The sequence below is a fragment of the Bombina bombina genome, chromosome 5 (genome assembly GCF_027579735.1).
Source record: "Bombina bombina isolate aBomBom1 chromosome 5, aBomBom1.pri, whole genome shotgun sequence".
In the NCBI taxonomy this organism is placed as follows: domain Eukaryota; kingdom Metazoa; phylum Chordata; class Amphibia; order Anura; family Bombinatoridae; genus Bombina; species Bombina bombina.
Genome location: NC_069503.1, coordinates 585414278 through 585439625, shown reverse-complemented (window position 1 = coordinate 585439625; position 25348 = coordinate 585414278). Strand labels below are relative to the sequence as shown.

Genomic DNA, 25348 nt, shown 5'->3' with positions numbered 1-25348 from the left:
GTACTTCAGGCAGCGGTTTCAGTTTGAATCTTCTGCTTATGTTTTCATTAAACTTTATTTTGGGATATTATTTTTATGCCTGATGAAACGACCGTGTTGTGTGGTCGAGAAACGCGTTGCAGCAACATTAAACTTGTCTTTTAACCTTTTTATATGGAGGAGTATTTCTGCCTGATTATTCAGATTGAATTTGCTCTATCTGCACACATAAATTTACAAACCATTACATCACAATTGGTTTGCCTGCACCATATCTCCAGCCTGTTGTTTGATACTTGGATTCAAACTTCCCTGTGATCTTACCTGTGACCTAAGAACTGGTCTCCACCTTGATACAGGATCAGTATCCAGTTAGCTGACTACTGCAAGTGTTAGCCTGTCTGTTCGCACTATCTAGTGCCTTCAAAAATTTGTTATCTATGGAGGTATGGCTGGATTGAGCCTGTTCGTTGGGAGTCTTTGCCATTCCGTGGGATTGCAGCACCACCTGGGGAGAATGTGGCCCCTCCGGATATATCTGCTCTTATAAGTGAGGGTCGTTCCTCTGCTGTACCAGACCGTCTCCCAGTTCCTGAACCCAGTCTGAGTCCACGGTTCCTGGGCGCACTGCTTAAATTCCAGATGGCCAATGGTTTGAAGGTGACAGGGGAACTAGATGATGCTACACGAAAAGCAATGAATGCACCACGCTGTGGCGTACCTGATCTCAAAACATCTGAAGACTATATCACCCAAACAAGATCACAGGAACTTAGGCAAGAGGAAAATGGCAACACCTCTGAAAGAGGACAGGGTGGATGGGAATCTAAGTATGGAGAAGGAAAGGGTCTCTCGTGGCAGGGAAAAAGCTTAGGCCTTCAGCTGGTGCAACGTGCAAGGAGGAGACACAGTCACCTGCTCAGTGCTGGAGTGAAGAAATCAGCATTTGCCAAACACACTGTAAAATGGCGACTGCTTGGGGAGGGCTACAGTGTCAAGTTGTCAGTAGACCAGCAGCGATACGTACTAAGGCTTGCGTCCCGTATCTGGAGCGAGGTTGTCCCACTCAATTTTGAGGAAGACCAGACCTCCCCAGCTCACCTTATTGACATCAAGTTAGGCTTTGGGACACGTCGGCACCTGGGTTGTTCTCAGGTTTTTGATGGAATGGGTAGAGAGTTTGCTCATGCTTGGCAGCTGGGGGATATTCACTTCAATGACGACGAGCATTTTGTGACTCTGAACAGTGAGCAGGGCATCAGCCTCCTTAAGGTTGCAGTTCATGAAATCGGCCACGTTCGTGGTCTCAGTCACATGAACCAGCTGGGCTCTGTCATGCAGCCCAATTATATCCCGGATAATACTAACACAGAGCTGGACCACGTAGACCGGAAAGCCATCCAACGGATCTATGGTCGGTGCTCCGGGAGATTTAACACCGTATTTGATTGGGTACTTCAGGAGCGTGGACCGTGGGGGGAGCCTGTGATACGGTTCTACACCTACTTCTTCCGCCATGGCTGGTATTGGCGCTATGAGAATCACAGCAACAGGACCCGGCGTGGGGACCCTCGGAAGGTGGAGCTTGGCTGGACTGGGATTCCTCGCTCTGACATTGATGCATTTCTACAAATTCGAATAAGGAATAAAGACCTAACTCTGTTCTTCAAAGGTATCACCCTGTGTAATGTACCCCTCATATGACTTCTGTATTTAATGGTATCACCCTGTGTAATGTAACCCCTCATATGGCTTCTGTATTTAATGCTATCACCCTGTGTAATGTAACCCCTCATATGGCTTCTGTATTTAATGGTATCACCCTGTGTAATGTAACCCCTCATATGGCTTCTGTATTTAATGGTATCACCCTGTGTAATGTAACCCCTCATATGGCTTCTGCATTTAATGGTATCACCCTGTGTAATGTAACCCCTCATATGACTTCTGTATTTAATGGTATCGACCTGTGTAATGTAACCCCTCATATGACTTCTGTATTTAATGGTATCACCCTGTGTAATGTAACCCCTCATATGGCTTCTGTATTTAATGGTATCACTCTGTGTAATGTAACCCCTCATATGGCTTCTGTATTTAATGGTATCACCCTGTGTAATGTAACCCCTCATATGGCTTCTGTATTTAATGGTATCACCCTGTGTAATGTAACCCCTCATATGGCTTCTGCATTTAATGGTATCACCCTGTGTAATGTAACCCTCATATGGCTTCTGCATTTAATGGTATCACCCTGTGTAATGTAACCCCTCATATGGCTTCTGCATTTAATGGTATCACCCTGTGTAATGTAACCCCTCATATGGCTTCTGTATTTAATGGTATCACCCTGTGTAATGTAACCCCTCATATGGCTTCTGTATTTAATGGTATCACCCTGTGTAATGTAACCCCTCACATGGCTTCTGCATTTAATGATATCACCCTGTGTAATGTAACCCTCATATGGCTTCTGTATTTAATGGTATCACCCTGTGTAATGTAACCCCTCACATGGCTTCTGCATTTAATGATATCACCCTGTGTAATGTAACCCTCATATGGCTTCTGCATTTAATGGTATCACCCTGTGTAATGTAACCCCTCATATGGCTTCTGTATTTAATGGTATCACCCTGTGTAATGTAACCCCTCATATGGCTTCTGTATTTAATGGTATCACCCTGTGTAATGTAACCCCTCATATGGCTTCTGTATTTAATGGTATCACCCTGTGTAATGTAACCCTCATATGGCTTCTGCATTTAATGGTATCACCCTGTGTAATGTAACCCCTCATATGGCTTCTGCATTTAATGGTATCACCCTGTGTAATGTAACCCTCATATGGCTTCTGCATTTAATGGTATCACCCTGTGTAATGTAACCCCTCATATGGCTTCTGCATTTAATGGTATCACCCTGTGTAATGTAACCCCTCATATGGCTTCTGTATTTAATGGTATCACCCTGTGTAATGTAACCCCTCATATGGCTTCTGTATTTAATGGTATCACCCTGTGTAATGTAACCCCTCACATGGCTTCTGCATTTAATGATATCACCCTGTGTAATGTAACCCTCATATGGCTTCTGCATTTAATGGTATCACCCTGTGTAATGTAACCCCTCATATGGCTTCTGTATTTAATGGTATCACCCTGTGTAATGTAACCCCTCATATGGCTTCTGTATTTAATGGTATCACCCTGTGTAATGTAACCCCTCATATGGCTTCTGTATTTAATGGTATCACCCTGTGTAATGTAACCCTCATATGGCTTCTGCATTTAATGGTATCACCCTGTGTAATGTAACCCCTCATATGGCTTCTGCATTTAATGGTATCACCCTGTGTAATGTAACCCCTCATATGGCTTCTGTATTTAATGGTATCACCCTGTGTAATGTAACCCTCATATGGCTTCTGTATTTAATGGTATCACCCTGTGTAATGTAACCCCTCATATGGCTTCTGTATTTAATGGTATCACCCTGTGTAATGTAACCCTCATATGGCTTCTGTATTTAATGGTATCACCCTGTGTAATGTAACCCTCATATGGCTTCTGCATTTAATGGTATCACCCTGTGTAATGTAACCCTCATATGGCTTCTGCATTTAATGGTATCACCCTGTGTAATGTAACCCCTCATATGGCTTCTGCATTTAATGGTATCACCCTGTGTAATGTAACCCCTCATATGGCTTCTGTATTTAATGGTATCACCCTGTGTAATGTAACCCCTCATATGGCTTCTGTATTTAATGGTATCACCCTGTGTAATGTAACCCCTCATATGGCTTCTGCATTTAATGGTATCACCCTGTGTAATGTAACCCCTCATATGGCTTCTGCATTTAATGGTATCACCCTGTGTAATGTAACCTCTCATATGGCTTCTGTATTTAATGGTATCACCCTGTGTAATGTAACCCCTCATATGGCTTCTGTATTTAATGGTATCACCTTGTGTAATGTAACCCTCATATGGCTTCTGCATTTAATGGTATCACCCTGTGTAATGTAACCCCTCATATGGCTTCTGTATTTAATGGTATCACCCTGTGTAATGTAACCTCTCATATGGCTTCTGCATTTAATGGTATCACCCTGTGTAATGTAACCCTCATATGGCTTCTGTATTTAATGGTATCACCCTGTGTAATGTAACCCTCATATGGCTTCTGTATTTAATGGTATCACCCTGTGTAATGTAACCCTCATATGGCTTCTGTATTTAATGGTATCACCCTGTGTAATGTAACCCCTCATATGGCTTCTGTATTTAATGGTATCACCCTGTGTAATGTAACCCCTCATATGGCTTCTGTATTTAATGGTATCACCCTGTGTAATGTAACCCCTCATATGGCTTCTGCATTTAATGGTATCACCCTGTGTAATGTAACCCTCATATGGCTTCTGTATTTAATGGTATCACCCTGTGTAATGTAACCCTCTTATGGCTTCTGCATTTAATGGTATCACCCTGTGTAATGTAACCCTCATATGGCTTCTGTATTTAATGGTATCACCCTGTGTAATGTAACCCCTCATATGGCTTCTGCATTTAATCGTATCACCCTGTGTAATGTAACCCTCATATGGCTTCTGTATTTAATGGTATCACCCTGTGTAATGTAACCCTCTTATGGCTTCTGTATTTAATGGTATCACCCTGTGTAATGTAACCCCTCATATGGCTTCTGCATTTAATGGTATCACCCTGTGTAATGTAACCCCTCATATGGCTTCTGCATTTAATGGTATCATCCTGTGTAATGTAACCCCTCATATGGCTTCTGCATTTAATGGTATCATCCTGTGTAATGTAACCCCTCATATGGCTTCTGCATTTAATGGTATCATCCTGTGTAATGTAACCCCTCATATGGCTTCTGCATTTAATGGTATCACCCTGTGTAATGTAACCCCTCATATGGCTTCTGCATTTAATGGTATCACCCTGTGTAATGTAACCCCTCATATGGCTTCTGCATTTAATGGTATCATCCTGTGTAATGTAACCCCTCATATAACTTCTGCATTTAATGGTATCACCCTGTGTAATGTAACCCCTCATATGGCTTCTGCATTTAATGGTATCACCCTGTGTAATGTAACCCCTCATATGGCTTCTTCATTTAATGGTATCACCCTGTGTAATGTAACCCTCATATGGCTTCTGTATTTAATGGTATCACCCTGTGTAATGTAACCCTCATATGGCTTCTGCATTTAATGGTATCACCCTGTGTAATGTAACCCTCATATGGCTTCTGCATTTAATGGTATCACCCTGTGTAATGTAACCCCTCATATGGCTTCTGCATTTAATGGTATCACCCTGTGTAATGTAACCCCTCATATGGCTTCTGTATTTAATGGTATCACCCTGTGTAATGTAACCCCTCATATGGCTTCTGTATTTAATGGTATCACCCTGTGTAATGTAACCCCTTATATGGCTTCTGTATTTAATGGTATCACCCTGTGTAATGTAACCCTCATATGGCTTCTGTATTTAATGGTATCACCCTGTGTAATGTAACCCTCATATGGCTTCTGCATATAATGGTATCACCCTGTGTAATGTAACCCTCATATGGCTTCTGTATTTAATGGTATCACCCTGTGTAATGTAACCCTCATATGGCTTCTGTATCTAATGGTATCACCCTGTGTAATGTAACCCTCATATGGCTTCTGCATATAATGGTATCACCCTGTGTAATGTAACCCCTCATATGGCTTCTGTATTTAATGGTATCACCCTGTGTAATGTAACCCCTCATATGGCTTCTGTATTTAATGGTATCACCCTGTGTAATGTAACCCCTCATATGGCTTCTGTATTTAATGGTATCACCCTGTGTAATGTAACCCTCATATGGCTTCTGCATTTAATGGTATCACCCTGTGTAATGTAACCCCTCATATGGCTTCTGCATTTAATGGTATCACCCTGTGTAATGTAACCCTCATATGGCTTCTGCATTTAATGGTATCACCCTGTGTAATGTAACCCCTCATATGGCTTCTGCATTTAATGGTATCACCCTGTGTAATGTAACCCCTCATATGGCTTCTGTATTTAATGGTATCACCCTGTGTAATGTAACCCCTCATATGGCTTCTGTATTTAATGGTATCACCCTGTGTAATGTAACCCCTCACATGGCTTCTGCATTTAATGATATCACCCTGTGTAATGTAACCCTCATATGGCTTCTGCATTTAATGGTATCACCCTGTGTAATGTAACCCCTCATATGGCTTCTGTATTTAATGGTATCACCCTGTGTAATGTAACCCCTCATATGGCTTCTGTATTTAATGGTATCACCCTGTGTAATGTAACCCCTCATATGGCTTCTGTATTTAATGGTATCACCCTGTGTAATGTAACCCTCATATGGCTTCTGCATTTAATGGTATCACCCTGTGTAATGTAACCCCTCATATGGCTTCTGCATTTAATGGTATCACCCTGTGTAATGTAACCCCTCATATGGCTTCTGTATTTAATGGTATCACCCTGTGTAATGTAACCCTCATATGGCTTCTGTATTTAATGGTATCACCCTGTGTAATGTAACCCCTCATATGGCTTCTGTATTTAATGGTATCACCCTGTGTAATGTAACCCTCATATGGCTTCTGTATTTAATGGTATCACCCTGTGTAATGTAACCCTCATATGGCTTCTGCATTTAATGGTATCACCCTGTGTAATGTAACCCTCATATGGCTTCTGCATTTAATGGTATCACCCTGTGTAATGTAACCCCTCATATGGCTTCTGCATTTAATGGTATCACCCTGTGTAATGTAACCCCTCATATGGCTTCTGTATTTAATGGTATCACCCTGTGTAATGTAACCCCTCATATGGCTTCTGTATTTAATGGTATCACCCTGTGTAATGTAACCCCTCATATGGCTTCTGCATTTAATGGTATCACCCTGTGTAATGTAACCCCTCATATGGCTTCTACATTTAATGGTATCACCCTGTGTAATGTAACCTCTCATATGGCTTCTGTATTTAATGGTATCACCCTGTGTAATGTAACCCCTCATATGGCTTCTGTATTTAATGGTATCACCTTGTGTAATGTAACCCTCATATGGCTTCTGCATTTAATGGTATCACCCTGTGTAATGTAACCCCTCATATGGCTTCTGTATTTAATGGTATCACCCTGTGTAATGTAACCTCTCATATGGCTTCTGCATTTAATGGTATCACCCTGTGTAATGTAACCCTCATATGGCTTCTGTATTTAATGGTATCACCCTGTGTAATGTAACCCTCATATGGCTTCTGTATTTAATGGTATCACCCTGTGTAATGTAACCCTCATATGGCTTCTGTATTTAATGGTATCACCCTGTGTAATGTAACCCCTCATATGGCTTCTGTATTTAATGGTATCACCCTGTGTAATGTAACCCCTCATATGGCTTCTGTATTTAATGGTATCACCCTGTGTAATGTAACCCCTCATATGGCTTCTGCATTTAATGGTATCACCCTGTGTAATGTAACCCTCATATGGCTTCTGTATTTAATGGTATCACCCTGTGTAATGTAACCCTCTTATGGCTTCTGCATTTAATGGTATCACCCTGTGTAATGTAACCCTCATATGGCTTCTGTATTTAATGGTATCACCCTGTGTAATGTAACCCCTCATATGGCTTCTGCATTTAATGGTATCACCCTGTGTAATGTAACCCTCATATGGCTTCTGTATTTAATGGTATCACCCTGTGTAATGTAACCCTCTTATGGCTTCTGTATTTAATGGTATCACCCTGTGTAATGTAACCCCTCATATGGCTTCTGCATTTAATGGTATCACCCTGTGTAATGTAACCCCTCATATGGCTTCTGCATTTAATGGTATCATCCTGTGTAATGTAACCCCTCATATGGCTTCTGCATTTAATGGTATCATCCTGTGTAATGTAACCCCTCATATGGCTTCTGCATTTAATGGTATCATCCTGTGTAATGTAACCCCTCATATGGCTTCTGCATTTAATGGTATCACCCTGTGTAATGTAACCCCTCATATAACTTCTGCATTTAATGGTATCACCCTGTGTAATGTAACCCCTCATATGGCTTCTGCATTTAATGGTATCACCCTGTGTAATGTAACCCCTCATATGGCTTCTTCATTTAATGGTATCACCCTGTGTAATGTAACCCTCATATGGCTTCTGTATTTAATGGTATCACCCTGTGTAATGTAACCCTCATATGGCTTCTGCATTTAATGGTATCACCCTGTGTAATGTAACCCTCATATGGCTTCTGCATTTAATGGTATCACCCTGTGTAATGTAACCCCTCATATGGCTTCTGCATTTAATGGTATTACCCTGTGTAATGTAACCCCTCATATGGCTTCTGTATTTAATGGTATCACCCTGTGTAATGTAACCCCTCATATGGCTTCTGTATTTAATGGTATCACCCTGTGTAATGTAACCCCTCATATGGCTTCTGTATTTAATGGTATCACCCTGTGTAATGTAACCCTCATATGGCTTCTGTATTTAATGGTATCACCCTGTGTAATGTAACCCTCATATGGCTTCTGCATATAATGGTATCACCCTGTGTAATGTAACCCTCATATGGCTTCTGTATTTAATGGTATCACCCTGTGTAATGTAACCCTCATATGGCTTCTGTATCTAATGGTATCACCCTGTGTAATGTAACCCTCATATGGCTTCTGCATATAATGGTATCACCCTGTGTAATGTAACCCCTCATATGGCTTCTGTATTTAATGGTATCACCCTGTGTAATGTAACCTCTCATATGGCTTCTGTATTTAATGGTATCACCCTGTGTAATGTAACCCCTCATATGGCTTCTGCATTTAATGGTATCACCTTGTGTAATGTAACCCCTCATATGGCTTCTGTATTTAATGGTATCACCCTGTGTAATGTAACCTCTCATATGGCTTCTGTATTTAATGGTATCACCCTGTGTAATGTAACCCCTCATATGGCTTCTGCATTTAAAGGGACGTGAAACCCAAAACTTTTCTTTCATGATTCAGACAGAGCATGGGATTTTAAACTACTTTGCAGTTTTCTTCTATTATCTAATTTACTTTATTCTATTGATATCCTTAGCATATTTAGATAGGCTCAGGAGCAGCAGTGCATTACTGGGAGCTAGCTGCTGATTGGTGCTGGATGTAAATACCTCTTGTAATTGGTTCAGTTAGCTCCCAGTACAGCAATACTGCTCTTTCAACAAAGGATACAAAATAAAAAAATCTGACAATAAAAGTATATATGAAATTTGATTTAAATGATATGATCTTTCTGAAATCTGACAGAAAATGTTTTGGTTTCATGCCCCTTTAATATCTTCTCAAATAGAGATCACATAGTTAAAGGGACAGTCAAGTCCAAAAAGAACTTTCATGATTCAGATAGAGCATGTAATTTTAAACAACTTTCCAATTTACTTTTATCACCAATTTTGCTTTGTTCTCTTGGTATTCTTAGTTGAAAGCTAAACCTAGGAGGTTCATGTGCTAATTTCTTAGACCTTGAAGGCCGCCTCTATTCTAAAGGCATTTTGATAGTTTTTCACCACTAGAGGGCATTAGTTCACGTGTTTCATATAGATAACATTGAGCTCATGCATGTGAATTTACCATGGAGACAGCTCTGATTGGCTAAAATGCAAGTCTGTCAAAAGAAATGAAATAAGGGGGCAGTCTGCTGAGACTTAGATACAAGGTTATTACAGAGGTAAAATGTGTATAATTATAACTGTGTTGTTTGTGCAAAACTGGGGAATGGGTAATAAAGGGATTATCTATCTTTTAAAAAAACAAAAAAAAACAAAAAAAAAAAAAAAAAACTTTATTTTGGGTGTGGTTATTTTCAGCAGGAATTGGCTGTCTTTATTTTATCCCTCCCTCTCTAGTGACTCTTGCGTGGAAAGATCCACATCTTGGGTAGTCATTATCCCATACGTCACTAGCTCATGGACTCTTGCTAATTACATGAAAGAAAACATAATTTATGTAAGAACTTACCTGATAAATTCATTTCTTTCATATTAGCAAGAGTCCATGAGGCCCACCCTTTTTTTGTGGTGGTTATGATTTTTTTGTATAAAGAACAATTATTCCAATTCCTTATTTTATATGCTTTCGCACTTTTTTCTTATCACCCCACTTCTTGGCTATTCGTTAAACTGATTTGTGGGTGTGGTGAGGGGTGTATTTGTAGGCATTTTGAGGTTTGGGAAACTTTGCCCCTCCTGGTAGGAATGTATATCCCATACGTCACTAGCTCATGGACTCTTGCTAATATGAAAGAAATGAATTTATCAGGTAAGTTCTTACATAAATTATGTTTTTTGTTTTCCTGTCCTGCCTCTGTGACTTTAAAGGTATGGAATTGCATTCTGTTATGGTCAATAAAAAGCTATAAAAAAAAAAAAAAGAATTGATGTCAGGTATATGTCTTTAGCTATTTTAGCCAGAAGAGCTTTATGGCTTAAGTCTTGGAATGCAGATATGACTTCTAAGTCAACTTTGCTTTCTCTTTCTTTCCAAGGTAATAAATTAATGGTTCTCAGTTAGACGCAATAATTTCAACTGTTACTGGGGGGAAGGGAGCCTTTTTACCTCAGGATAAAAAATCTAAAGGTAAATATAGGGCTGTTAATCGTTTTCGTTCCTTTCGTCAGAATAAGGAACAGAAGCCTGACCCTTCCTCTAAAGGAACAGTTTCCGTTTTGGAAACCTCCAGTCTGGAATAAATCCAAGCCTTTTAGAAAATCAAAACCAGCTCCCAAATCCACATGAAGGTGCGGCCCTCATTCCAGCACAGCTGGTAGGGGGCAGGTTACGATTTTTCAAAGATGTTTGGATCAATTCGATTCAAAGTCTTTGGATTCAGAACATTATTTCACAAGGGTACAGAATAGGTTTCAAGGTAAGACCGCCTGTGAGAAGATTCTTTCTTCCACGCATTCCAGTAAACCCAGTAAAGGCTCAAGCGTTTCTGAAATGTGTTTCAGATCTGGAGTCAGCTGGGGTAATTGTGCCAGTTCCAGTTCTGGAACAGGGCCTGGGGTTTTATTCAAATCTGTTCATTGTTCCAAAGAAAGAGAATTCTTTCAGACCAGTTCTGGATCTAAAAATATTGAATCGTTATGTAAGGATACCAACATTCAAGATGGTGACTATAAGGACTATTCTGCCTTTTGTTCAGCAAGGGCATTATATGTCCACAATAGACTTACAGGATGCATATCTTCATATTCCAATTCATACGGGCCATTATCAGTTCCTGAGATTCTCTTTTCTAGACAAGCATTACCAGTTTGTTGCTCTTCCTTTTGGCCTAGCAACAGCTCCAAGGATCTTTTTGAAGGTTCTCGGTGCCCTTCTTTCTGTAATCAGGGAGCAGGGTATTGCGGTATTTCCTTATTTGGACGATATCTTGGTACTTGCTCAGTCTTTACATTCTGCAGAATCTCACACAAATCAACTTGTGTTGTTTCTTCAAAGACATGGTTGGAGGATCAATTTACCAAAGAGTTCCTTGATTCCTCAGACAAGGGTAACCTTTTTGGGTTTCCAAATAGATTCAGTGTCGATGACTTTGTCTCTAACAGAAAAGAGACGTCTGAAATTGGTTTCAGCTTGTCGAAACCTTCAGTCTCAATCTTTCCCTTCGGTAGCTTTGTGCATGGAAATTTTAGGTTTCATGACTGCTGCATCGGACGCAATCCCTTTTGCTCGTTTTCACATGAGATCTCTCCAGCTTTGTATGCTGAACCAATGGTGCAGGGATTATTCAAATATATCACAATTAATATCCTTAAATCCCAATGTTCGTTCTTCTCTGACTTGGTAGTTAGATCACCATCGTTTAGTTCAAGGGGCCTCTTTTGTTCGTCCAACCTGGACTGTGATCTCAACAGATGCGAGTCTTTCAGGTTGGGGAGCTGTATGGGAATCTCTGACAGCGCAGGGGGTTTGGGAATCTCAGGAGGCGAGATTACCAATCAACATTTCTTTCATGTAATTAGCAAGAGTCCATGAGCTAGTGACGTATGGGATATACATTCCTACCAGGAGGGGCAAAGTTTCCCAAACCTCAAAATGCCTATAAATACACCCCTCACCACACCCACAATTCAGTTTTACAAACTTTGCCTCCTATGGAGGTGGTGAAGTAAGTTTGTGCTAGATTCTACGTTGATATGCGCTCCGCAGCAAGTTGGAGCCCGGTTTTCCTCTCAGCGTGCAGTGAATGTCAGAGGGATGTGAGGAGAGTATTGCCTATTTGAATGCAGTGATCTCCTTCTACGGGGTCTATTTCATAGGTTCTCTGTTATCGGTCGTAGAGATTCATCTCTTACCTCCCTTTTCAGATCGACGATATATTCTTATTTATATACCATTACCTCTGCTGATTTTCGTTTCAGTACTGGTTTGGCTTTCTACAAACATGTAGATGAGTGTCCTGGGGTAAGTAAGTCTTATTTTCTGTGACACTCTAAGCTATGGTTGGGCACTTTATTTATAAAGTTCTAAATATATGTATTCAAACATTTATTTGCCTTGACTCAGAATGTTCAACATTCCTTATTTTCAGACAGTCAGTTTCATATTTGGGATAATGCATTTGAATCAATCATTTTTTCTTACCTTAAAAATTTGACTTTTTTTCCCTGTGGGCTGTTAGGCTCGCGGGGGCTGAAAATGCTTCATTTTATTGCGTCATTCTTGGCGCGGACTTTTTTGGCGCAAAAAATCTTTTCTGTTTCCGGCGTCATACGTGTCGCCGGAAGTTGCGTCATTTTTTGACGTCCTTTTGCGCCAAAAATGTCGGCGTTCCGGATGTGGTGTCATTTTTGGCGCCAAAAAGCATTTAGGCGCCAAACAATGTGGGCGTATTATTTGGCGCCAAAAAATATGGGCGTCGCTTTTGTCTCCACATTATTTCAGTCTCATTTTTTCTTTGCTTCTGGTTACTAGAAGCTTGTTTATTGGCATTTTTTCCCATTCCTGAAACTGTCATTTAAGGAATTTGATCAATTTTGCTTTATATGTTGTTTTTTCTCTTACATATTGCAAGATGTCTCACGTTGCATCTGAGTCAGAAGATACTTCAGGAAAATCGCTGTCTAGTGCTGGAACTATCAAAGCTAAGTGTATCTGCTGTAAACTTTTGGTAGCTATTCCTCCGGCTGTTGTTTGTATTAATTGTCATGACAAACTTGTTAAAGCAGATAAAATTTCCTTTAGTAATGTACCATTGCCTGTTGCAGTTCCCTCAACATCTAAGGTGCAGAATGTTCCTGATAACATAAGAGATTTTGTTTCTGAATCCATCAAGAAGGCTATGTCTGTTATTTCTCCTTCTAGTAAACATAAAAAATCTTTTAAAACTTCTCTCTCTACAGATGAATTTTTAAATGAACATCATCATTCTGATTCTGATGACTCTTCTGGTTCAGAGGATTCTGTCTCAGAGATTGATGCTGATAAATCTTCATATTTATTTAAAATGGAATTTATTCGTTCTTTACTTAAAGAAGTACTAATTGCTTTAGAAATAGAGGATTCTGGTCCTCTTGATACTAATTCTAAATGTTTAGATAAGGTATTTAAATCTCCTGTGGTTATTCCAGAAGTTTTTCCTGTTCCTAATGCTATTTCTGAAGTAATTTCCAGAGAATGGGATAAATTGGGTAATTCATTTACTCCTTCTAAACGTTTTAAGCAATTATATCCTGTGCCGTCTGACAGATTAGAATTTTGGGACAAAATCCCTAAAGTCAATGGGGCTATTTCTACCCTTGCTAAACGTACTACTATTCCTACGTCAGATGGTACTTCGTTTAAAGATCCTTTAGATAGGAAAATTGAATCCTTTCTAAGAAAAGCTTATCTGTGTTCAGGTAATCTTCTTAGACCTGCTATATCTTTGGCTGATGTTGCTGCAGCTTCAACTTTTTGGTTGGAGACTTTAGCACAACAAGTAACAGATCATGATTCTCATAATATTATTCTTCTTCTTCAGCATGCTAATAATTTTATCTGTGATGCCATTTTTGATATTATCAGAGTTGATGTCAGGTTTATGTCTCTAGCTATTTTAGCTAGAAGAGCTTTATGGCTTAAAACTTGGAATGCTGATATGGCTTCTAAATCAACTCTACTTTCCATTTCTTTCCAGGGTAACAAATTATTTGGTTCTCAGTTGGATTCCATTATCTCAACTGTTACTGGTGGGAAAGGAACTTTTTTACCACAGGATAAAAAATCTAAGGGTAAAAACAGGGCTAATAATCGTTTTCGTTCCTTTCGTTTCAGCAAAGAACAAAAGCCTGATCCTTCATCCTCAGGAGCAGTTTCAGTTTGGAAACCATCTCCAGTCTGGAATAAATCCAAGCCTTCTAGAAAGGCAAAGCCTGCTTCTAAGTCCACATGAAGGTGCGGCCCTCATTCCAGCTCAGCTGGTAGGGGGCAGGTTACGTTTTTTCAAAGAAATTTGGATCAATTCTGTTCACAATCTTTGGATTCAGAACATTGTTTCAGAAGGGTACAGAATTGGTTTCAAGATGAGACCTCCTGCAAAGAGATTTTTTCTTTCCCGTGTCCCAGTAAATCCAGTGAAAGCTCAAGCATTTCTGAATTGTGTTTCAGATCTAGAGTTGGCTGGAGTAATTATGCCAGTTCCAGTTCTGGAACAGGGGCTGGGGTTTTATTCAAATCTCTTCATTGTACCAAAGAAGGAGAATTCCTTCAGACCAGTTCTGGATCTAAAAATATTGAATCGTTATGTAAGGATACCAACGTTCAAAATGGTAACTGTAAGGACTATCTTGCCTTTTGTTCAGCAAGGGCATTTTATGTCCACAATAGATTTACAGGATGCATATCTGCATATTCCGATTCATCCAGATCATTATCAGTTCCTGAGATTCTCTTTTCTGGACAAGCATTACCAGTTTGTGGCTCTGCCGTTTGGCCTAGCTACAGCTCCAAGAATTTTTACAAAGGTTCTCGGTGCCCTTCTGTCTGTAATCAGAGAACAGGGTATTGTGGTATTTCCTTATTTGGACGATATCTTGGTACTTGCTCAGTCTTTACATTTAGCAGAATCTCATACGAATCGACTTGTGTTGTTTCTTCAAGATCATGGTTGGAGGATCAATTCACCAAAAAGTTCATTGATTCCTCAGACAAGGGTAACCTTTCTGGGTTTCCAGATAGATTCAGTGTCCATGACTCTGTCTTTAACAGACAAGAGACGTCTAAAATTGATTTCAGCTTGTCGAAACCTTCAGTCACAATCATTACCTTCGGTAGCCTTATGCATGGAAATTCTAGGTCTTATGACTGCTGCATCGGACGCGATCCCCTTTGCTCGTTTTCACATGCGACCTTTTCAGCTCTGTATGCTGAATCAATGGTGCAAGGATTACACAAAGATATCTCAATAATATCTTTAAAACCGATTGTACGACACTCTCTAACGTGGTGGACAGATCACCATCGTTTAATTCAGGGGGCTTCTTTTGTGCTTCCGACCTGGACTGTAATTTCAACAGATGCAAGTCTCACAGGTTGGGGAGCTGTGTGGGGATCTCTGACGGCACAAGGAGTTTGGGAATCTCAGGAGGTGAGATTACCGATCAATATTTTGGAACTCCGTGCAATTTTCAGAGCTCTTCAGTCTTGGCCTCTTCCGAAGAGAGAATCGTTCATTTGTTTTCAGACAAGCAATGTCACTACTGTGGCATACATCAATCATCAAGGAGGGACTCACAGTCCTCTGGCTATGAAAGAAGTATCTCGAATTCTGGTTTGGGCGGAATCCAGCTCCTGTCTAATCTCTGCGGTTCATATCCCAGGTATAGACAATTGGGAAGCGGATTATCTCAGTCGCCAAACGTTGCATCCGGGCGAATGGTCTCTTCACCCAGAGGTATTTCTTCAGATTGTTCAAATGTGGGAGCTTCCAGAAATAGATCTGATGGCGTCTCATCTAAACAAGAAGCTTCCCAGGTATCTGTCCAGATCCCGGGATCCTCAGGCGGAAGCAGTGGATGCATTATCACTTCCTTGGAAGTATCATCCTGCTTATATCTTTCCGCCTCTAGTTCTTCTTCCAAGAGTAATCTCCAAGATTCTGAAGGAATGCTCGTTTGTTCTGCTGGTAGCTCCGGCATGGCCTCACAGGTTTTGGTATGCGGATCTTGTCCGGATGGCCTCTTGCCATCCGTGGACTCTTCCGCTACGACCAGACCTTCTGTCGCAAGGTCCTTTTTTCCATCAGGATCTCAAATCCTTAAATTTAAAGGTATGGAGATTGAACGCTTGATTCTTGGTCAAAGAGGTTTCTCTGACTCTGTGATTAATACTATGTTACAGGCTCGTAAATCTGTATCCAGAGAGATATATTATAGAGTCTGGAAGACTTGTATTTCTTGGTGTCTTTCTCATAATTTTTCTTGGCATTCTTTTAGAATTCCGAGAATTTTACAGTTTCTTCAGGATGGTTTAGATAAAGGTTTATCCGCAAGTTCTTTGAAAGGACAAATCTCTGCTCTTTCTGTTCTTTTTCACAGAAAGATTGCTAATCTTCCTGATATTCATTGTTTTGTACAAGCTTTGGTTCGTATAAAACCTGTCATTAAGTCAATTTCTCCTCCTTGGAGTTTGAATTTGGTTCTGGGGGCTCTTCAAGCTCCTCCGTTTGAACCTATGCATTCATTGGACATTAAATTACTTTCTTGGAAAGTTTTGTTCCTTTTGGCAATCTCTTCTGCCAGAAGAGTTTCTGAATTATCTGCTCTTTCTTGTGAGTCTCCTTTTCTGATTTTTCATCAGGATAAGGCAGTGTTGCGAACTTCTTTTGAATTTTTACCTAAAGTTGTGAATTCTAACAACATTAGTAGGGAAATTGTGGTTCCTTCATTATGTCCTAATCCTAAGAATTCTAAGGAGAAATCATTGCATTCTTTGGATGTTGTTAGAGCTTTGAAATATTATGTTGAAGCTACTAAGTCTTTCCGAAAGACTTCTAGTTTATTTGTTATCTTTTCTGGTTCTAGAAAAGGCCAGAAAGCTTCTGCCATTTCTTTGGCATCTTGGTTGAAATCTTTAATTCATCTTGCCTATGTTGAGTCGGGTAAATCTCCGCCTCAAAGGATTACAGCTCATTCTACTAGGTCAGTTTCTACTTCCTGGGCGTTTAGGAATGAAGCTTCGATTGATCAGATTTGCAAAGCAGCAACTTGGTCCTCTTTGCATACTTTTACTAAATTCTACCATTTTGATGTATTTTCTTCTTCTGAAGCAGTTTTTGGTAGAAAAGTACTTCAGGCAGCGGTTTCAGTTTGAATCTTCTGCTTATGTTTTTCATTAAACTTTATTTTGGGTGTGGATTATTTTCAGCAGGAATTGGCTGTCTTTATTTTATCCCTCCCTCTCTAGTGACTCTTGCGTGGAAAGATCCACATCTTGGGTAATCATTATCCCATACGTCACTAGCTCATGGACGCTTGCTAATTACATGAAAGAAATCATAATTTATGTAAGAACTTACCTGATAAATTCATTTCTTTCATATTAGCAAGAGTCCATGAGGCCCGCCCTTTTTTTGGGGTGGTTATGATTTTTGTATAAAGCACAATTATTCCAATTCCTTATTTTATATGCTTTCGCACTTTTTTCTTATCACCCCACTTCTTGGCTATTCGTTAAACTGAATTGTGGGTGTGGTGAGGGGTGTATTTATAGGCATTTTGAGGTTTGGGAAACTTTGCCCCTCCTGGTAGGAATGTATATCCCATACGTCACTAGCTCATGGACTCTTGCTAATATGAAAGAAATGAATTTATCAGGTAAGTTCTTACATAAATTATGTTTTTGGATTTTCAGAGCTCTTCAGTTCTGGCCTCTTCTGAAGAGAGAATCGTTTATTTGTTTTCAGACAGACAATGTCACAACCGTGGCATATGTCAATCATCAAGGGGGGACTCACAGTCCTCAGGCTATGAAAGAAGTATCTCGGATACTTGTATGGGCGGAATCTAGCTCCTGTCTAATTTCTGTAGTTCACATCCCAGGTATAGACAATTGGGAAGCGGATTATCTCAGTCGCCAGACGTTACATCTGGGCGAATGGTCTCTTCACCCAGAGGTATTTCTTCAGATTGTTCAAATCTGGGGGCTTCCAGAAATAGATCTGATGGCCTCTCATCTAAACAAGAAACTTCCCAGGTATCTGTCCAGATCCAGGGATCCTCAGGCGGAAGCTGTGGATGCGTTGTCACTTCCTTGGAATTATCAACCTGCTTATATCTTTCCGCCTCTAGTTCTTCTTTCAAAAGTGATTTCCAAAATCCTAATGGAGCGTTCGTTTGTACTGCTGGTGGCTCCAGCATGGCCACACAGGTTTTGGTATGCGGATCTCGTTCGGATGGCAAGTTGCCAACCTTGGACACTTCCGTTAAGGCCAGACCTTCTGTCTCAAGGCCCATTTTTCCATCAGGATCTCAAATCATTAAATTTGAAGGTATGGAGATTGAACGCTTAATACTTAGTCATAGAGGTTTCTCTGACTCAGTGATTAATACTATGTTACAGGCTCGTAAATCTGTGTCTAGAAAGATCTTTTACTGAGTCTGGAAGACTTACATTTCTTGGTGTTCTTCACATAAATTCTCTTGGCATTCTTTTAGAATTCCTAGAATTTTACAATTTCTTCAAGATGGTTTGGATAAGGGTTTGTCTGCAAGTTCCTTGAAAGGACAAATCTCTGCTCTTTCTGTTCTTTTTCACAGAAAGATTGCTAATCATCCTGATATTCATTGTTTTGTACAGGCTTTGGTTCGTATCAAGCCTGTCATTAAGTCAATCTCTCCTCCTTGGAGTCTCAATTTAGTTCTGAGGGCTTTACAGGCTCCTCCGTTTGAACCTATGCATTCTCTGGATATTAAATTACTTTCCTGGAAAGTTTTGTTCCTTTTGGCCATCTCTTCTGCTAGATGAGTTTCTGAGTTATCTGCTCTTTCTTGTGAATCTCCTTTTCTGATTTTTCATCAGGATAAGGTGGTGTTGCAGACTTCATTTAATTTTTTACCTAAAGTTGTGAATTCTAACAACATTAGTAGAGAAATTGTTGTCCCTTCATTGTGTCCTAATCCTAAGAATTCTCTGGAGAGATCTTTACATTCTTTGGATGTAGTAAGAGCTTTGAAATATTATGTTGAAGCTACTAAAGATTTCAGAAAGACTTCTAGTCTATTTGTTATCTTTTCTGGTTCTAGGAAAGGTCAGAAGGCTTCTGCCATTTCTTTGGCGTCTTGGTTAAAGTCTTTGATTCATCATGCTTATGTAGAGTCGGGTAAATCCCCCGCCTCAAAGGATTACGGCTCATTCTACTAGGTCAGTTTCTACTTCCTGGGCTTTTAGGAATTAAGCTTCTGTTGATTAGATTTGCAAAGCAGCAACTTGGTCTTCTTTGCATACTTTTAATAAATTCTACCATTTTGATGTTTTCTCTTCTGAAGCAGTTTTTGGTAGAAAAGTACTTCAGGCAGCTGTTTCAGTTTGATTCTTCTGCTTATAATTTCAGTTTTTTTCATTATAAGATTAAAACTTTTTGATTTGGGTTGTGGATTATTTTTTCAGCAGAATTGGCTGTCTTTATTTTATCCCTCCCTCTCTAGTGACTCTTGCGTGGAAGTTCCACATCTTGGGTATCTGCTATCCCATACGTCACTAGCTCATGGACTCTTGCTAATTACATGAAAGAAAACATAATTTATGTTAGAACTTACCTGATAAATTCATTTCTTTCATATTAGCAAGAGTCCATGAGGCCCACCCTTTTTGTGGTGGTTATGATTTTTTTTGTATAAAGCACAATTATTCCAATTCCTTGTGTGGGTGTGGTGAGGGGTGTATTTATAGGCATTTTGAGGTTTGGGAAACTTTGCCCCTCCTGGTAGGAATGTATATCCCATACGTCACTAGCTCATGGACTCTTGCTAATATGAAAGAAATTAATTTATCAGGTAAGTTCTTACATAAATTATGTTTTTTCATTGTTTCCTTCCAAAATTTTCTCTGGGATCGATGTTTACTTCTGCGGAAGTTGTTAGGGACATGTTCGTCCCATGTTGGTTTGTTTTTTCTTCCTCCCCGAGGGTGGATTTAAGCAGCTTGACAGTTATGATGCTCGTTGCAGGCTGGTTCTGCTTGGGTTCAGATCCTCTGTCTCGCGGCTTATTCAGACACGTGGCGCTGGTTCTACCTGGCTGGTCAGGTTAAAGCGCCGAGTGCTTACAATATTGTTTGTGTTTCTTCTTATTTTATTTTACAAGTTTCAGCAAAGCATTCTGAAGAGGACTTGCGGGTTCTTGCGGCTCACAGGATTGGTTCAGTCCTTAGCCACTTATTCAGACACGTGGCGCTGTTCTACCTGGCTCGTCAGGTTGAGGTGCTGAGTGCTCACAATATTATTTGTGTTTCTTGTTATTTAATTTTACAAGTTTAAGCTAAGCATCTGAAGAGGACTTGCGGGTTCGTGTGGCTCACGGGATTGTTTCAGTCCTTAATAGCCGTCTATCGGGTGACTGGGTCAGTGAATTCTGCTGCATCACTCTCTGTTGCTTCCGATGTCCTCGGGACCTAGAGTATGCCTTCCCACGTGGTTGGAGGGTTTAGCTCCTCTTTTCCACCGGCAGGACGGTTTTGCCTTTCGGAAGCTCAGGGAATTGTCCTTTTTTGGGACTTGTTCCTTTAGTGGTTCTCTCTTTTATTAAGACCTTTTTGGACTATGTCTGTTTCTCCTTGTGGGTTAGGTCATCTTCTGGGGACCTGGGTTTCCCTTCATAGGTGTTGGTTGTTCCCTATTAGGGACGTTAGACAGTGTGGCCTCTCTGGGCTTTGTTTAGGGTTCCCTTCCCAGAGTTGGGTATGCTCTTCATCTCTTTTCTTGGGTAGTAGAGGTCCTAGTGGCCTTTCCACACTTACATGGTTCAGGTATTGCCATCTATTTGTGGCATTTTTACCCATGTTTTTTCCTGCCCTCTAATTTTGTTTCTGAGTTAATGCGGAGTTTAGCTGTGGCTCTGTTCGGGTGACTTTGTCCTCGATGCCCCTCATTGTTCTTGCATGGATGGCTGTTCGGCTCTAGAGTCTTTATATGACCTTGTGAGGCCTTAGCTCTTTTGGAGTCCTGGGCTCCTGCAAGGGGTGGTCTCTTCCCTTTGGGTCGGGACTTCTTTCTCTTATCTGGGTTAATCTGGATATTTACCTGTGGGTGTGTATTTTATATTAGACGGGGTATTTAAGTTCCTGGAATACTGTTTTATTCTAAAACAATTGTGGGGCTTGGGCTTCTAGTCCTGGTTCACCCGGTTGTCGAGTTTTTACTCTGCGTTTTCACTTTGTGAACCCTGCTGTGGGTTGTTCCAGACTTTTATGTTCCTAAGGCTGGTTCAGGGTGCTCCAGTTCCAGTGTAGTTGGGTTGTGCTCTTGTTCTGTCTGGCTGCTCTGTTTTTCAACTTGGCCAGATTTCCTGAGAGACGAGGCTCTTTCGGCGATACGGTTTCCCTTCGGACAGCCTACTGATGTATCCTGAGGGTTGACTTGCTGCCTAGCAAGCGGTAGGTTGCTGTTGCACAGCTGTCACTTATGCGCCTTGATGGTATGCTAGCAAGCTGGCTTTTTAAGTGGTCTTCCGTGTTCGTCAGTGTCGGGACCTTGAGTTTCTCGGGTTCCGCCTCGGCTTCCTGTCTTATGGGCAGGCGCTCTATCCTTATCAATGCTCTCCCTCTCAGGGGGCTGGTTGTCCTCCTTACGGAGGTATGGTTCCTATTTCAGGGGCCTCTCTTGTGTACGGGAGGTTGGAACAGATGTTTTATCTGCTTCAGGGAACGGTCTGCTCTTCGAGTTCTTTCCATCTGGGAAGTCGCTGGCTCCGTGTTGAGACTTAAGTGGGTTTGCTAGAACCCTTTTGGTCTAAGACCCGTTTGACTCTCTAGAGAGGAGTTTTCAGGTTGACACCCGAGCTCTGTTGGAAGTTGCTATGTCCATTCTTCTGCCCTTTTGGGGGCTGGTCTTGGGGTCCCTTTTATTCCCCTGCTTTTAGATCTGCTGTCGCTTGGGCTAGTCCGACTGGGTGTAGGATCTGAGTTCTGTTGCCCATCCTTGAGTCTTGGAGGTGCCTGTGAGCCTTTTTTTGAGGTTCTGTGCTTCTCCCTTTTCAGATATGTAAGTAGGTCTGGCGGACTGGATTGTCTGGTATGTGCCCTCTGTCTTGGGGGTTTGGCAATCCTATTTTGTCCGGCCTCTTCCTTACGGATGGTATTTTCTTCCGTTTCTCCCTACTGATGGCAGCGTGTTGCTGGATTCTGAGGTTTACTTTTCTGGGTTTGCTTTACGTTGTTTGTTTGCTCAGTATTCTGAATTCCGACGATTGAGGACTTCGTCTTCAGCTGTCTCTTGGTGCTGTTGCACGATGTTCGGGAGATGTTCTTCTTCTGGCCGATGCCCGGTCTTGATCCCTTGGGGTTTTGCCTGGTCTGGGCGTGGTCTCCCCTGGCTTCTCAGGACCCATTCGGGTCTCTGTGGACTTGGCTTCCTATGGGGGGTTTTCCTTTATGGTTCTTGCTGTGACCTTTGGAATCCCTGTGGTTCCTCCTTGTCCTCTCCCTTTGGGGATTTTGGCTGTTACTGCTTTTGCTAGTAAGGGGTGTGTGGGGACCGACTGCTGGGCGATGGTTTCTCCTGGAGGAGTGTTGGATCAGTGAATCTGCTTTTGTGGTCTCTAGTTAGGCTTACGGACTATCTGCAGGTCAGTGTCCTTAGGGCCTTTTCATTTTAGTTTTTTCTCGGCTTCGAACGAAGCAGGGCTTTGTTTGGGTTGTGTTTTTTTTCAGGCCTGGTGCCCTCAGAATTGGCTGCCTTTTGTACCCTCCCGTTTTAGCATTCAGTGTCCTCTATAGCTTGGGTATTGTATTCCCAAAAGTTATGAATGCAGCTGTGGACTTTTTTCATTTATGAAGACAAACTTAAATTATGCTTACCTGATAATTTTCTTTTCTTCAGATGGAAAGAGTCCAGAGCTCCCCGCCCTTATTTTCTTTCATGTAATTGGCAAGAATCCATGAGCTAGTGACGTATGGGATATACATTCCTACCAGGAGGGGCAAAGTTTCCCAAACCTCAAAATGCCTTTAAATACACCCCTCACCACACCCACAATTCAGTTTTACAAACTTTGCCTCCCATGGAGGTGGTGAAGTAAGTTTGTGCTAGATTTCTACGTTGATATGCGATTCGCAGCAGGCTGAAGCCCGGTTTTCCTCTCAGAGTGCAGTGAATGTCAGAGGGATGTGAAGAGAGTATTGCCTATTTGAATACCATGGTCTTCCTCTAGGGGATCTATTTCATAGGTTCTCTGTTATCGGTCGTATAGATTTCTTCTCCTACCTCCCTTTTCAGATTGACGATATACTCTTATATGCCATTACCTCTACTGATTCTCGTTTCAGTACTGGTTTGGCTATCTACTTTATGTAGATGAGTGTCTTTGGGTAAGTAAGTCTTATTTTATTTATGACACTCTCAGCTATGGTTTGGCACTTTATATGTAAAGTTCTAAATATATGTTTTATACTTATATTTGCCATGATTCAGGTCAATCAGTTTATTTTCCTTCTTTCAGACTGTCAGTTTCATTTTTGGGAAAATGCATATGAATGAAATATTTTTCTTACCTAAAATTTTCAATTGACTTTTTTACTTTAAACTGCAGGCTGTTAGGCTCGCGGGTGCAAAAAAGGTTAGAATTTATTGCGTCTTTTTTGGCGCAAGACTTTTTTGGTGCGAGATTGACGTTTGTCTGACGTCAATTACGTCATTTCCGGCGTCGTAGTTGACGCCGGAAGTTTTCACGTAGTTGCGTCATTTTTGACTCTCGTGTTTGTTAGACGTTTTTGGCGCCAAAAAATATGTGGGCGTCATACTTGGCGCCAGTTTTTTTACATTATTTAAGTCTCACTTTTTAGTTGCTTCTGGTTTCTAGAGGCTTGTTCTGTTTGCATTTTTTCCCATTCCTGAAACTGTCATTTAAGGAATTTTATAATTTTGCTTTATATGTTCTTTTTCTATTGCATATTGCAAGATATTCCAAAAACTGTTCCTGTTTCAAAAAATACTGTTGGATTCCTGATGACTGATATCAGTCCTACCAAAGCTAAGTTCATTTATTTTAATGTTATGAATTTTATCTTTAGCTATGGTTTGTAATAAGTTATCATGATAAACTTTTACATGCAGAGTCCATTAGTATTTATGCATTATCTATTGCTATTCTTTTTACATCTAATGTACAAGATATACCTCGGAATCTATAAGAATGTTTTTCTGATTCTATCCTAAAGGCTTTGTCTGACATCCCGCCTTCTAATAAAATTTTTAGGTCTTTTTTAAACTTCTCATTTAGTTGATGAATTTTCAAATGACCGACAACATACTAAATTATCCTTTTCTGATGATGTTTTTTCTCATTTAGAATATACTTCATCAGATATTTGACACTAACAAATCTACTTTTTTATTTTTAAATAGAGTACATTCGTTGTTGAAAAGGTGTTGATTATATTTATTGAGGAGTCTAGTTCTTTTGATTTAAGACTAGCTAACATTTAAATTCTGCTCATTAACCTCCTGTGGTTTCTTCAGAGGTTTTTTTCCCAGTTCATGATACTAGGGAATGGAATAGGCCTGGGACTTCTTTTATTCCTTCTTTAAGGTTTTTAAATTGTATCCTTTGCCGGCAGTTAGTTTAAAAGTTTTGTGGAAAGATCCCCAAAGTTAATGGGGCTATCTCTACTCTTGCTAAACATACTACTATTCCTATAGAAAATAGTATTTATTTTTTTCCTTCAGATGGGAAACTTGTATCTTATTTAAGGAAAAATATTTTATTTCAGGTCCTTTTCTTAGGCCTGCAATTTATTTGACTGATGTTGCAAATGCTTCAACTTTCTGGTTGGATACTTTAGTGCAACAAGTATCGGATTATGATTTGTTTTAGCATTGTTAAGTTGATCAACATGCTAATAATTTCATTTGTGTCGTCATTTTTTTGATATTTTCACAATTGAGGTTAAATCTATGTCTTTAGCTATTTTTAGCTAGAAGAACTTTGTGACTTAATCTTGGAATGCTAATTTGATTTCTAAAATCCATATTTCTTTTTTTCCAAGGTAATCAATTATTTGGTTCACAATTGGATTTATTTTTTCAAACTGTTACTCTGG

At 40.3% G+C, this 25348-nt stretch overlaps 1 protein-coding gene across 1 annotated transcript; it reads left to right on the top strand.

The window, feature by feature from the left end:
- Positions 1-614: 614 nt before the first annotated feature.
- Positions 615-1683, top strand: LOC128661568 (matrix metalloproteinase-21-like). Its single transcript, XM_053715810.1, has one exon. The coding sequence runs from the start codon at positions 622-624 to the stop codon at positions 1681-1683; it is 1062 nt and encodes a 353-aa protein (XP_053571785.1). The 5' UTR covers positions 615-621.
- Positions 1684-25348: the final 23665 nt, after the last annotated feature.